Here is a 14,051-nt window from a genome sequence, read left to right on the forward strand (position 1 = left end):
ATAAATGATTTGATCTGAAGAATCAAGGCAGCAGAGAAGTTAAAACTTCCGTTTCCTATATTTAAAATTACAAGGGGAGGGTGTCACCACGCACCGTAGCATGGACCAGTCATCACTGTGGCTCTCGAGGACTTCCTAGAGCAGGTGACGCTTTATTATTCTAAGGAAAGAGAAGAGACTTTGCAATAGATCCTGCTATTTGCTTGTTGCTATAAAAAGACTGGGAAGGGGAGGTGTGGAGGAATGTGTTTTAAATCCAGCTGGTACCAGCTCAGCCCTTCAGGGACGCACAACGCTTAATTTCTCCTGTATTTCTTTGACCCAGTTAGCATTGCACAAATGTTCCTGATCACAGGACTGTCTAATACTCTCTTGAATCCTGGTAAATTTCATGTTGTTGCTATCCTGCAGCAGTTAATGCCAGGAGCTGACCCTGCACAGCAAGAAGGCCTGATGCTTTATCTCAGAATCATCTACTTTTCATTTTCCATCCATGTACCCTTGTTCCAGCAACCTGGTTTTGAGCAGAGGCAGCGCTGAGCATGTACGCAGCAGCACCCCGCACCCGAGCCCAGAGGGACAGGTTGTGCTGCGTCCCTTGGGGGTGCAGGGGGGTGCCTGGTGCCCAGCTGCACGGGGAGGAAAGCTGCATCGCTACTGAGCAGCTCGAACGTCAGGGCGCCTTGGCCGCGCTGCGTGTCACCTCGTAGCACCTCGCAGAAGTGGCACTGGGGATGTTTAGGGGAGTGCTGGGGCTGAACCAGGCCTGGGAACAGCAGCCGAGCCCCAGCTGCGGCTTCTCCAGCTCATCTGTACCTGCTCTTCCTGGGCCGGAGCCGCAACTTGTTTTGCCATCACTACCAAAGTGCTGTTAGCTGCATGTTCAGCTGCTCAGTCATCCATCCATCTGTCCTTAAATTGGGGTCCTGAGGAGGTCCTGGAGGCTTCTGGATTCAAAACCGGGTATGATCAAGCTTGTGCTTATATTTGCTTGCTCGAAAGATCAGGAATATTTTTGACTAACACCACCGTCTCTGCAGTGAGCAAGGCCCATGCACAAGCTCCTTTGCTCTTTGTGCATATCAGCCTTAATCTGAAGCACCCAGCTAATCTCACTAATGAGGTTTGAATGGCTCACAGGCTCAGCAAGCTGGGACAGCTGCTCTCCGTGCATTTGTAGGGCACCCAGCTGAACAGGACCAGGTGGGTAGCTGGCATTACTAACCCACAAAAGCCATCTGTGAGCAAATGTCATAATTCTTTCTGTGCAGTTTGATGCTTCTATAGCATGAGCCGGGGGGGAACATGAAAAGCATCTTGAGCAAAATTGCTGTTTCTTGTGAAATTGCTTTGGAGTCTGGACGCTCAAGATGTGGCAACTCCCTTTTCTGAAGCTGAGCCATGAGCCAGGTTAGCTCCACCCAATGCACCATCAAGTCACTTGGAAAGATGTAAAACTTGCAGCCCAGCACCACTGGTATAAACCAGAAGCCATTTTCTCTCCCACATACTTGTGACCAAGGGGAAAATGACAAAACATTCAGCTAAACTCAGCTGACTTGCAGATGTCATATTCCACCATCAGATGAGACGTGGCAGTCTCCCTGCTGGCTAGTTCTGCTTTCACCTTGGGTGACCACCCCGCTTTGCAGACCAGAGACTTGCTGATCACAGAGGGGAAAAGTCACTGCAAGTTGTGTGAGGTACAGGCAGATAAAACGTGGTTAACACACAGTTTTGGCTAAGCTCACAGCAGGCTGATGGGCTTTCGGCTAGATTAATTTAAAAGCAAAGACAAGAAATGGTTGACAAAATGCTAATACACACAAATAAATAAACTAATAATATTATTTCCCTCATCAGCTGCTGTTAGAAATCTGTGCTTTAAATGCGGCAGAAAATTATTCCCATTACAAGCCCATTCCAAAGCACTTAGGGCCTCCCTTTGATTTCAAATGGCACTTGGTCAAATATTATGTAGCAACTAGATGGTATTCCAAAAATGCCCAGTTTTTCTACAGCTCCTCACAACAGTCCTTGGAAGTGTTGCCTCCAGGAGCATTAATTCCAGGAAGGCTGCAATTGCCAGGAACATGATATCTGTATTTACACAATGTGTATTTTTGCATCAGCTCCAGCTCATGCCAGGCAAATTAAGTTATACTTCAGAGCATGGGAAAAGGCCACGAGCCCAAGATGTGGTGCTTCAGGAGTCATCACTGCTGTCAACTGTGGCCCACATAAGCGATGTCATCCACAAAAACACACGTGGGCTCTGGTGAGCAAGGCAGAGAGCTGTGCTTGAATGATCTGACTCTTCAAATGCAAGCAGAAAAGCTTTCAGCCATCATTTTGGATCTCTCTTCCGCCTGTGGTTATGGCTGCAAATGCAAAACGCTTTGCCATTAATCACGTTGCTGATGGGACATATGAGGTTTTCGTTCAAAGCTAAGGGATTCTTGCTTAGTCACTAAATGCAGTTTAGCTTCATTGTACACCATTTATCATTACCCTCCTCTTAGGAAGGCTCAAAGTTAATTAAAAGATGCCCTCAATGAGCAATCCAACTGCAGGTACTTCAGGGCACGGGGAAAGCCTGATGCACTATCCACAAAGCCTGTGCTTTAAGCAGAGGGACCCTGCCTTCTGCCTCAGGCTTGGGACTGATCCCCTTAAATTAGGCCTTTAAGAGCTTTAAGATTTGAAATTTTTCTTAAAAACAAAAATAGCCGCTTTTATCCTAACTCAGAGCTCATATTTAAAGACCTTTTTAGAAACTGGTTTTGCTAACCTCACTCATGCACCTCCTACATCTACCTGCTTGTGCGTGGCCCTTAAATCTGCTCCAGCTTGTCTCTGGTCATTACGTTCCCTCACTGAGAGAGACCCGTTTGTGACCTGTCCCTGCCTGTAATCATGTTCACTGGCTCATGTTTTATTTTCTGATCAACATCTGTCTTCCTGGCTGTCCGTGTTGGCACAGAAAGGCCCCTCCTGTGGTGGATGAGGGTCCTCTGTGTGCTGTGACTGCTGGAAGAATTTCTGAGCTGCTTCTGCATTGTACAAGTCTAATCATCAGATCCCATTAGCAAGGGTCATGGAGCTGCTGCTTCCTCGCCTTTCGCTGGAGCTCATCAGTATCTTTTTCATTTTAAATACAAGCGTTTGAGGAAAGGGTGGGACAGTTTTGTTTCTTCCTCGATGCTCTGGTTTATAAATTCTGGCTGAGATTTTCTGTATCCAAATGCATTTACTGTTTGCAGCAGTAAAAGGCTGCATGTTCACGCAAGCAAAATTGCGCGTTAAGCCGTAGATTGCTTGTGAACTGGTTGCGAAGGCTGAGACTGAAAGCTGCCGGTGGGATTTGGATATCAATTCCCCATTCAAATTAATCCAAATCCCTTCACCAGTTCTGATGATCTCAATAAATGAGGTTTTCTGCCAGTGACTTCAAATGCAGAGGCTGCCATGAGACTGGCCATGGAAGCAGCATGGCTTTTATCTCACTCCGTGACCTAAATTCCTAGATAAGATTTTCTTTCTTGCCTGGGAGCACGTCTGAACAGGCTGTGACTGCTGCAGGCTTATCCCGACTGGTAATTCCTCAGCCATGTTTTTGTACAGAAGAAAAGAGAGAGGCCATTTCCCAATGACCCCAGGTGTACATCTATGGGGCAATGCGGTCACCAAAGGGGGAAAACAGGTACAAAAGTGCTGCGTAATGACATGCTACATCACCCCATCCAAATGCAGCCCATCTGTTTTCCTCTGGTGTGACTGCAGGCTCCCTTGGCAGCTCTCGGTCACCTTCTGGAGAGCCCTGGGTGGCTGGGGAGCAGCTGGGCTCTTACAGCAACCGATGCTGGCAGCAGTGGAGCAAAGGGGCTGCCCCACACCCCGGCTCCTCGCTGAGCCAGCCCAGCGCGTGTCCGTGGGAGGTGGATGATGTTGTGCGGCTGCAAAACTGCCTTATCTATCCTGGGAGCTGTTGCAGCTGTTAATTGCCCAGAGATTTCACGGGGGCTGACTTGCTCGCTTCCAACAAAGGCGGTGGGAATGAAGGTGAGGGCTGTGCTTTTCAAAACAGGATTTATCAGAATCTGAAGGGCTGCTCCCGGAACCCCAGGCCCCCAGCATCCCCCTCCTGCTGGGCCCTGCCCTGCATTTCTATCCCCTCACCTTGCTGCCCTGTCAATCCTGTGACCCTAACTTGTCTGTGCCTCTGTTCGTCCCCCTCTTTGCTGCATCCCAGCAGCTTTGGCTCCACGCAAAAAACAGTTGCTTGAGGAGAACCTCAGTTTTCACTAAAGGAAGAGTATACTCCAGAAAATGCCAATCTACTCATACTGCCAAGCCTTGCTGTGCCTAAACCCCAACACCTAGTGCCCAACAGGCACGTAGCAGCCTGCTGCTGAGCAAACCTGGAACCGCTGCCGTGTTTATTCATGCCCCCCGGCGCTGAGCCCAGCCCTGCCGTTTGCCCCAGGCGCACAGACCGCAGCCGCTGCTCCCTGTCCTGCATGAGAGGAGTTGGGGGCTTTTCCCAGGGTGTCCTGAGTTGCAGCTTTAACCCAATCCTGCACTCCTTTGCTCTGGGTATTGCAATAGTTGCAGAACCAGGAGCCGCAGGAATGTCTGAGCTGTGAGCCCTGTGGCTGGGCTCTCCTCCAGGCAGGGTACATCGGCGCTCTGGTCCCTGCTTGCAGGTTTTAGATCTCTAGGGAGCTCTGCTGGAAAAGTTGATGGGTTTCAGGGTATGAGATACTTGCAGGATTATGTGGCAGCTGAGAAGGAATCACGGTCCTGGGCATCAGCTGCCAAAGGGGTGAGGTGTGAAGGCCTCACCCCTCACCTCTGCCATGGGGATGAATGTTTTACCCACAGTGCTTGTCCCAGAGGAACCTGTTGGCTTGGCTGGGTTTAAGAGAAACAATTGCCTGGGTCCTGGGCACAGAAGGCCTGACCCTGACAAGGCAGAAAAGCTTTGCAAGGCATTGAATATTTGGGGAAAGAGCCTGGGAGCTGGCTCTGTCAGTTGACTTGGTGGGGTGAGAGGGTGTTTGGGTGGCAAGTCACAAGCTCATGTGCTGTGGACCAACTCGGCACTGAAAATAACCACCCATGGCTCTGAAGTAATGGAAACAGCAGCTCAATGTAACGGTTTTATTTGTTTTCTCTGTCAAAAGCAGTGATACATGCAGTTGGCACAAGACTTGCTATGCATAAGTGTCATAAATATTCACGTGGAGAGACATTAAAATGTCAGCAGTGCGATGAGGACAAGCATCACTTAAATCCCAGCATTAACCTGAGAAGGAAGGGAAAGATGTGGAGGAGGTGGAGCAGACTGGCACCTTCCTTGATTCAGCTCTCTCCATCAGCTCTAATAAAAGCTGGAGCCACCTTCACTTTTGTTCTTGCTGTGTGGTTAGTTCAAAAACAAAGATGAGAAGCAGTTCAGCTCCATAGTGCTAATGAGTTTCAACAGGAGAAAAAATATTTGAGGCAAGAGATGTGAGAATGAGAAGCTCAAATATGCTCACCTTTTGATCCTCGAGCGTATTTACGCTCATGTTGGTACTGAGCAGGAGTTGCCTTCTGATTTAATCTGCTCAAGGGTGGTTTAGAAATTGCTTGTGAGCATTTTTATAATTGCAGCTTTCCAATGGTATTTCCCATCTTAGCTGCAATTGAACAAGCATCCTGGTCCTTCTGCTCTCCTCTGTGCCAGAAAATTCATTCCTAGCAGTAGTAATAATAATTATGCTAGTATTGCTTTGCAGTTTTCTCACCTACTTCTCTCAGATGGCTACGGAGAATGCTGTACGAGACACGGGTACATGAGGTTGCTGTGACTGCAGGAGAAAGCGCCGATGAGAGGCAGTTTCTCTGGATGGAGATGTCTCCATGCAGCAGTGAGGGATGACCTGGCCGTGTGCTCATGACACCACGCTGGGATCTCACAGCAATGCAGGAATGCTTCTCTTCCTACAGACAGCCCATGCAGCATTAACATCAACTGAACAGTTTTATGTATGTTATGTGCTGGATGGTCATAACATACACATGTGGTCTTTTCAAGTTTCAGTCTCAGCACCAGGCGAAGGACAGTCAGCATCATTAACGTGGTCAGGTAGGTGAGAATACAGAAGCACAAATATGAAGGGAAACCCAGACATGATTATTTTATATTCAGGTCCTGTTAATGCCAGCCCAGCATCCCCGGGCTGCCCCTCAGCCAAAGCTGCTCTTCTTGTCGTGCCGCTGAGCCGGCAGAGCTGCCTGCAAGCTCGTGGGGCTCCTGCACCCGAACAGCAAAACCGGGGTGCCCACAGTGTGCAGCCCCGCTGGTGCGGGTGTGACAGGGTAGATACCAGCATGATATCTGATTTTTTACAGCTGGCATCGCAGGTCGTTGCCGCAACACTGGCACAGCAATGCCCACCCAGGGCTGCTAGGTCTCCTCCTGCCAAGGGTGAATCAAGGAGTACAGGTAACAGGGTTGTGCCAGGGTAAGCAACAGGAAAATCCCCACCTGCAGGAGTTTTAATAGTCTCCGTGCTGCCCTCTAGCAAATCCTTATAAAAGACTTCTTATGATATTTTTAAAAATATTTCTTCATGGTACTGCACTACCAGGTGACCTACCCAGTGGTATTCTGGTGTTGACGCGTTGTGTTGGTGGTGTTGATCAATGGTGTTGATCTATAATGGGTCTCCTAGTAAATGTTCATGTCAGAGAGAGCACGTTTAGTGCTGCGCAAGCATCTGTCAAAATGTTCTTTTCAGAATAACTGTACCCGAGTGTGAGCAACATCTGGCTGTTTGGCATTTGCTGGAAAACACCAGTAGTTTGATGTTCCCGCAGATCTCTTCTCCTCCAGAATAGGTGGACTTTGTACTCTCATCAGCTTTTCTCCGTGCTCAGGGCAGTTCTAGGCAATAGGTGTGGGGAGACGCTTTATGAACTGTTGCCTTTCCAAAATGAGAATTAGTCGCTGTTTCCTTAGTGGCCGAGACTCTGAATTGTCTCTTTTCCCACTGATGAGGGATATGAGGGGGTCACAAAAGTCTGCCTGACTTGCATGCACATTCAAGCCATGTTTTCTGTGTAAGGACTCCAGGGAGAGCTTCTAGAGCACAGGGTGGTTATTTCTTGTGAGTAAAATAATTCTGAACAGCTACATCTTCACACTTCAGCAATGGCTGGGAGTAAACAAGCTTTTACCTTTGCTTCTTTCCAGATGCATCTGTGCTCTGAAATCCAGTTATGGATCATGGCTTTTTTAGCCGCCTGGAAGCACTCAGAGTATCTCTGCTTAGGGGGGGCATCACCTATTACATTTTTGTCACAGTGAGAATTTTCTCTCCCTTCTTTTTCATCAGCGCCTGCTGTATTGAACAAACAACTCTGCCTTCCTACAGAGCAGCACAAGGCTGGGTTTCCCAGCAGCTTCCCTCTGGCTGGGCATGGCAATAACTCTTCACTGGTAATGAACATGGGGCTGCCTTCTTTCTGACTGCGGCTACTCCCTAAAACTGCCCCCTCAACTCTTCTGAGGTACTTCAGCTCTGAGCAGGCTGCTTCTTTCTGCGCTGGTCTTGGGGAGGGAAGGCTTGGAAAACTGAACACTCGCAGCAAATTGGGTTTCCCTGTGGCTTTTTCTTTCATAGTTGGGGGATGAAGTTCACTGTCTGGGGAGGAAGAGTGGCACTGTGAGTTATCCATGCTTGAGTTTTTACCATACAAAGAAGCCTTGGAGGAGCAGAGCTTTCCTGTGCCAGTGTAAATCTGTGCCAGGGGGTCCTCTCTGGACCAGAAGTCAGCTTCTGCAGGCGTGACTTTTCCCAGCGGCACCACATTTGAGATCAAATCAGTCGATTTACATTTTGACACTTCCTGCTGTGTCCCCCCCAGTGACGGGGACCGTGACCTGTCTTCAAGGGTCTTCAGTGTCTTTCTGTCCTGAACCTTATGGCTGCTTTCAGGAAGGCCTGGGAAGGTGGGTCTGGCAAGGTGGCAGATAGATTGAATGTAATCATCGCTGGAGTACGAGTCTGGACCGGCTGCAGTGCTTCCAGTATGTTTCAGGTTGCTGGTTGAATCTTCCATCACTTCCTCGTGGGCTTCACGTATGGTTGGGAGAGGCTTTGAAAGACTCAATCTTATCCGGGGTGCCATAGCTGCAAAGAACAGACCAGCTGTGATCAGTGTGTGATCAGTGTGTGAAAGAAATTCTGGGCTAGTTTCTGTAAAGTCCATGCTACCTGAGCCACCTGACGTTTTCTTGTGGCAAACAGTGGTGTTTACAGAAACGGCATTTTAAAAGTTTTCTGGCAGTACTTTTTTATCCACGGCTTCATAAAGAGCCCATATACACAAAAGAAGACAAGTGATTAAGTGCAGTAGAAAGCAAAAGGTTCGTTGCAGAGCTCAGCAACGGTGCTGCCTTCCGAAGCAATGCAAGGGGGCAGCGGCTGAAGCAGTGTGGTGCAGGCGCACTAGCTCGTCTCCCTGTCTGGGTTGTAGCTGCAAGGGACAAACTACTCGCCTTATTTAACACTCTGCTGGTCTGTTCCCTGTAACAGGACTCTGACCTCATGTTGTGTGCAAGCAGGCAAGAGCTGATCTCAACAGGAGAGGAGCTGACCTACCCCTGTGAGGCGCATCACGTAAATGCAGTGACATTACAGCTGATCTCTTCTAGAAGCTGTAGGTGATAATGTACAAATGTGTTCATTTTCATCTCTGCCAGTGGTTCAAAAATGTAGTTATGGAGTGGTAGATCCTTCCCTGAATGCTTATATAGAGTCAAAGGGATTTAATTAATGTCCTCTATATTCAAATACTTATCCTCAACTCTATTTAGGATGGATTTTCATCAAACCGCTCCCACTAGTCAGGTAAACCCTTTTACAGATTTTTCATGTTGCAGTATTTGCTAAATGTACTGATTTTTTTTTCTTTTCCAAATATTGTCCCATGTGTTTTGCTTATCTCCCCTCCTGGCAGAAATGACCACATAGCCTGGATCCAATCTCATTTTGTTTTTAACTATTCCTCCCCCATGCAAAGGAATTTGTGTGTGAATAATCTGTTGACACAATAGAGCTTTGTTGTGTGATTAAACACAAAAGTGCTTTGATAGCTATTTTAATGCCTTGCTTGTCATTGCTGGAAATAAATCTGGCTTTGCTGACCCTTTTTGCAAAGCTGCAAATCACATATGGAGTGCCCAGGGTAGAGCTCGTGGGGTGTCCATCCCTCCCCCAGCTGCTGCTGGCTTTTACTGGTTTTCATCTGAGGTGCTACTGGTAAAGTCAGCCAAGGTGGGATTTGCTGAACTAAGAGCAGGAGATGCTTGTTTTAAACCTTATAGCCTTTTTATTTCCCTTTATTTGTTCTGTCTGCTCCTTTTTCCTCACTTCTTTAAGCATTAAGAAGGAGGCTTGCTCCTCCACCTTCCCTCCCACCCCCTTGCCCGAGCTCGGCAGTGTCAGGATCTGGGCCTGCTCTGACCCCGGCGCTGAGGGGGGCAGCCGGATGCTTCAGATAACGGGCCCAGCCGTGTCGTGTTAACTTATGATAGCACTAATCATTAACTAAGTCCGTTAACGTGCCCTTCCTCCGGAAGGAAATTAAATTACCTATGTACGGTAAAACTCTTCCGATGGGATGGATCGGTGCCAGCCCGGATGCAATCCCCTTCGCCCGGGGCACCACACCGGTGTGGCTCCACTCCGGCGGAGTCTGGCTGTGCCAAGGTCACCTTCCCGCCCGCCCAACGGCACCCACCACCCTGCCGGCACCCAGCAGCCCCCGGAGAGCACAAACCCCTGCCCGGCAGCTTCCCCGCCCGGCCACGCCTGGAGCATCACCGGCTGCGGCCATCCTGGGTCCCTCCCAGCAATGCCCACGACACAGCCCGCATTTGGGCCCCGGCTTTTGTGATGCCTCCCCTTACCTGCGCTGCTGCCTGGTGCGGCGGGGTGGGCGGCTTTCAGCTCCCCTGGCTCCCACGTCTCTCCCCGGCTCTCTCCCTCCCTGTTTTCAGTGCAGAATACGTGCTGTCTAAAACTACACGGTGCATCAGGCTCCCTGCCTCCAGTCGGCTGATTCGGCTGCCTGTTTTGTTGTTGTTGCTAAATATAGCCCGCTGGCTGCCTGCCCTGCCGGAGAGCCCGCATTTGACAGCAAACAGGCACCAAGGAGGCAGGGCCATCCTGTCCCCAACGGGACAGTCCATGACAAATCCCTGCTGCTCCACTGCCTTGTAATATTTCCCCATGTGAAACGGAGTGTGGTGCTGCGGCCGTGCTGCAGGAGGGGCTGCCTGGGCTCTGAGTTGGGGGATGTGAAAAGAGGAGCCGTAGTACCATTGTATTTTATTCCTGAACAGTGAAGCCTTAGTTTTTTAACTGCTTTTGCTCCTTCTCTGCCTTATTTCATGAGCAAATTCATGCCACCGCGGCAGGTTTGCCCAAGAGAGCGGGGGTGCTTGCAGCATCATTATCGCTGCTCTCATCCCTCCCTGCTCCCAGTTTTGCACCGAGCCGTGCATCCACTGTGGAGGTACAGCAGCAGCTGGCCCTGCCACGGCACTGGCAGCCTTGTCCCTCCCCAGGCTCCGCTCCTCTACCCCCTCTCTCCCCGCTGCCCCCAGCATCAGCCCCACTCGCGTTGCGCTGAGCTGGTGCCCACTGAGCAAGACCACACAAGTACATTACAGCAAATTGCTTTGCCAGGAGCACTGGCAGCGTCCGACCTTGCAGGTCTCTGGGCAGCAGGGATTTGTCTTTGCTTCCTGGCTTATGAGCAAGCTGCAAACTGACTGCAATTCTAGTATAACGCCAGTATCCCTCCCATCGCCTCTCTTGTAGCATCACTTTGGGTGGGGAAGTGAATAGTTATTTTGCAGCAGAATCTTCCTTCTGCTTTAATTTCGCAATACTGGTCTCAGAGGGAGCCTCGATAGCTGCTGTTCACCACTGGGGAATAGCCACGCTGCACAACATCCCTGTGTGACCAAGGCCAGAGGGCGTGACTGTGTTTCTGAACCTTGCTGCTCCCCACACTGCCTGTCCTGAGCTGCTGGGAGGATGAAGAGAAAACCAGAAATCCGAGATTAAAAATCACTGCTTTGGTTTTAATGCAAATATTCTCAGTGCTACCATCATTCAGGCCGGAATTGGCTTTGACTGCTCATTTGGTCTCCCAAGCCCACACTCATCATCCAGGTTGTTTATCTCCAGTGGAAAGAAACAAGCAGCTCAGAAGACTTGTGCATCCCTTCAGGATATGGTTCAAAGCATAGATTATTTGATTTCTGGAAATAGCCATTGCTTAGCATTTAAATATAAAAGGTGTGGAAGCTTAGGCTGGTTGTCTGGACTTCCGATGCCAAACAGTGAAGTCAGCTGAAATGACCCTCAACCTTCACCTTTAAATTTGCTAAAGAAATAATCAGCTGGGATCATGCTGTAGGAACAACTTAGAACTTAGATTTCTCCTTCGTGCTTGCAGGCACCATAATTACCATCAAATGGAAAAAAAAACCACAAAACCTCAGACCCCTGCTACTCTAAGCAGCTGCAGTATAAAGCTTGGGAAAGCAATTTCATGAGGAAAATCACTGAGCTGGAAAAAAATTCCACATGTGTAGATGTGTATGGCTACATTATCTTTATAAAACTCTCCGAGATTGTTCCCCTCCCTGGGAAGTCCCTCGCCTCAGCTGGAGACGTCTCCTCAAAGGCTGCGTGGACTGATGGAGCAAGTGGAACTGGGGCTGTGCAAGGCGCCAGGCTGGCTGTGGCCACCCCACCTGGGACAGCAGCGGCTCCGAGAGCAACTGAATTAGGCTCAGGGTTGGGATATCAGGTGTCTAACAGGGTCAGGGCCCCTCCTAAAGCTTTTCCATATCATCATCTCGCTGTGTGGTCTTGGTGGTGTCTGGTGGGATGCGGCAGCTTCCCCTGGGAGGACAGGGCTGCGGAGACCTTGGGCCCCATGCTGAGAAGCTGCCCAAGACCCTCAAAAGTTAATAAGGGCCTCACAAAATGTGGTTAGCTAAGGTGTTTCTTTATGAAACTATGCTAAAAATACGGGTTTGCAATAAAAATCCCTTCTGTCTATTGAAATTAGTTTTTTCCAGGCATCTGGTGTTACTGTAGGAAAACCACATTTATTCAAATCACTGTTATTGGAATTACCCAGCTAACCCCAGTATAAATGATTTGTTCTTCATCATCTTTTTTACATTCTTGATGATATGAAGATTAAAATATGAAATTAAAATACCAGGTGCAGCTTAAAAAGTAGTATCATTAACCAAATGTAATTTATAGCAATACCTCTTTTTTTTTACCTCAACCACAGCTGTTTGGTTTCCTCCTTCATCAAGTGGCTGCTCAAAAAATATTAATTAAAAAAAGAAGATGCACCTTTCATCACTTGTTTCTCTCTTCGCAAAACTGCCGTAGGTTTCTTCCAAGCACTTCTGAGGACGGCTTTTGTTAAACCATCCCAGTCTCCTGTACTTATACTCCCCTGAGAGAGCGTGGTGAATCAGCATTCCTGAGTGCCTGAAAACCGTAACCAAATGGGTTTAATAGCAAAAGAAAACAGCAACAGCAGCAGTGCGCAAGCTGCCAAGGAAAACACAAGTTATTAGTTCTGCAAGACTTGGTTGAGTGTCTGAGATCCAAATGGTGTTTTTTTTGGGGGGGGAAAGTCTTGTATTCAAACAGTTCAGCAGAATTGCACAAATGTAACAGGCAGCTCTCCTCTGGGCATTTTTGAAGCTTGTTGATGTTCAGATAAACAAACCAATTAGTCTTTGGGAGCCCTAAATGGATATCAAAGTCAATTCCCATTTCGGGTATTCTCGGGAAGAACACACTTAATGCCAAGTGGGGGCTCTGGGACGGCGGCAGCACTGCGGCTGGAGCCAGCGCCCACCTGACGGGGCACGAGCGCTGCCAAGGCTGCCTCGTAAATAACTTTTGGAGTATTGCAAGGAGTATTTATTTGGGGGGTTTGGAGGGGAATATTCCAGAGTAATGAATCTGTACAGAAAAGGTGAAAGAGTAAAATCTCCTCCAGCCTGGTTTGGCAAACCAATCGCCCTGCGGGCGCCGGGGGAGCTGGGCAGCTGTGCTGAGCTCACCGGCTGGATGCAAGTCAGACCTGGCGGCACCGACGTGACAGCTCAGTGATGCCACGTTGCCGCTCTGCTCGTGCCTGCAGGGACACAGCTGAGCCCTGGGCACTGGCACACAGGCATCGCTGCCCTGCGCCGCAGTAGCAAAATCCCAGTTCGAAAGAAATCCCAGTTTTTGAGCTCCTGCACTGGGAGGCTGTGCCTGCTGCCAGAACCGGGTCAAAATGACGCTGAACTGAAAGGCCATCCGCTTCATTTTCAGAGTACAAGGTCTCCAAGGGACATTTAGGGTGCAGGTTTCAAGCTTTCCCAGTAACCAGTTGAAGTGTAAATTCACTTTTCTTTTAACCTTTTTTTTTTTTCTTTTATTAAACAGTTTTGACCCTGCTTGGCAGCTCTCTGCCTCCACTCATCTCTGCCCTCTCCTCCTCCCAGAACAGCTGCAGCACCCAAAGGCACCAGCATTGCAAAGGTACGGCCACCGGCCCGTGCACGTGGTCCTGCCACACTCCTGCCTGCAGAAACGAGGCTTTTTGGTTAACTAGCAAGTCTTGTGACTGGTGCGTTATTGGAATATGCTACCACGCAGCTCCCATGCTGCGAGCTGGTATCTAAAAACGTGTCAGAGAGTGTCTGGAAGGGAGCGGCGTTAATGCTGGGCTTTGCTGTAGCATTAGCTCTTGCCGGGGACAGGGGACAGGGTTAGCATGACCCTGAGCACCTCCAAGCCTCGGTGCGGTGAGCTGCTTCTCTATTGCGTGCTTGTCATTAAAAGTTCAGGAAAGGAAAACAGTTTGACCTGATTTGTGTCAGATTCTAGATGATTTGTGTTCTCTAATTACATCCCCCTGCCCGTTAACCTCCTGTGCATTACAGCAAGCAGCTGCTA

The 14,051-nt window shown here is 49.1% G+C and overlaps 1 protein-coding gene across 1 annotated transcript; it reads right to left on the reverse strand.

Moving 5' to 3' along the window:
* Positions 1–5,133: 5,133 nt before the first annotated feature.
* LOC135314658 (uncharacterized) lies at positions 5,134–10,282 on the reverse strand. Its single transcript, XM_064458418.1, has 2 exons — positions 9,965–10,282; positions 5,134–8,183 (listed from the first exon to the last, which is right to left on the reverse strand). The coding sequence occupies exon 2, from the start codon at positions 8,179–8,181 to the stop codon at positions 7,189–7,191; it is 993 nt and encodes a 330-aa protein (XP_064314488.1). The 5' UTR covers positions 8,182–8,183; positions 9,965–10,282; the 3' UTR covers positions 5,134–7,188.
* Between the last annotated feature and the right edge of the window lie 3,769 nt (positions 10,283–14,051).

This window comes from Phalacrocorax carbo, chromosome 8 (assembly GCF_963921805.1).
Source record: "Phalacrocorax carbo chromosome 8, bPhaCar2.1, whole genome shotgun sequence".
NCBI lineage: Eukaryota > Metazoa > Chordata > Aves > Suliformes > Phalacrocoracidae > Phalacrocorax > Phalacrocorax carbo.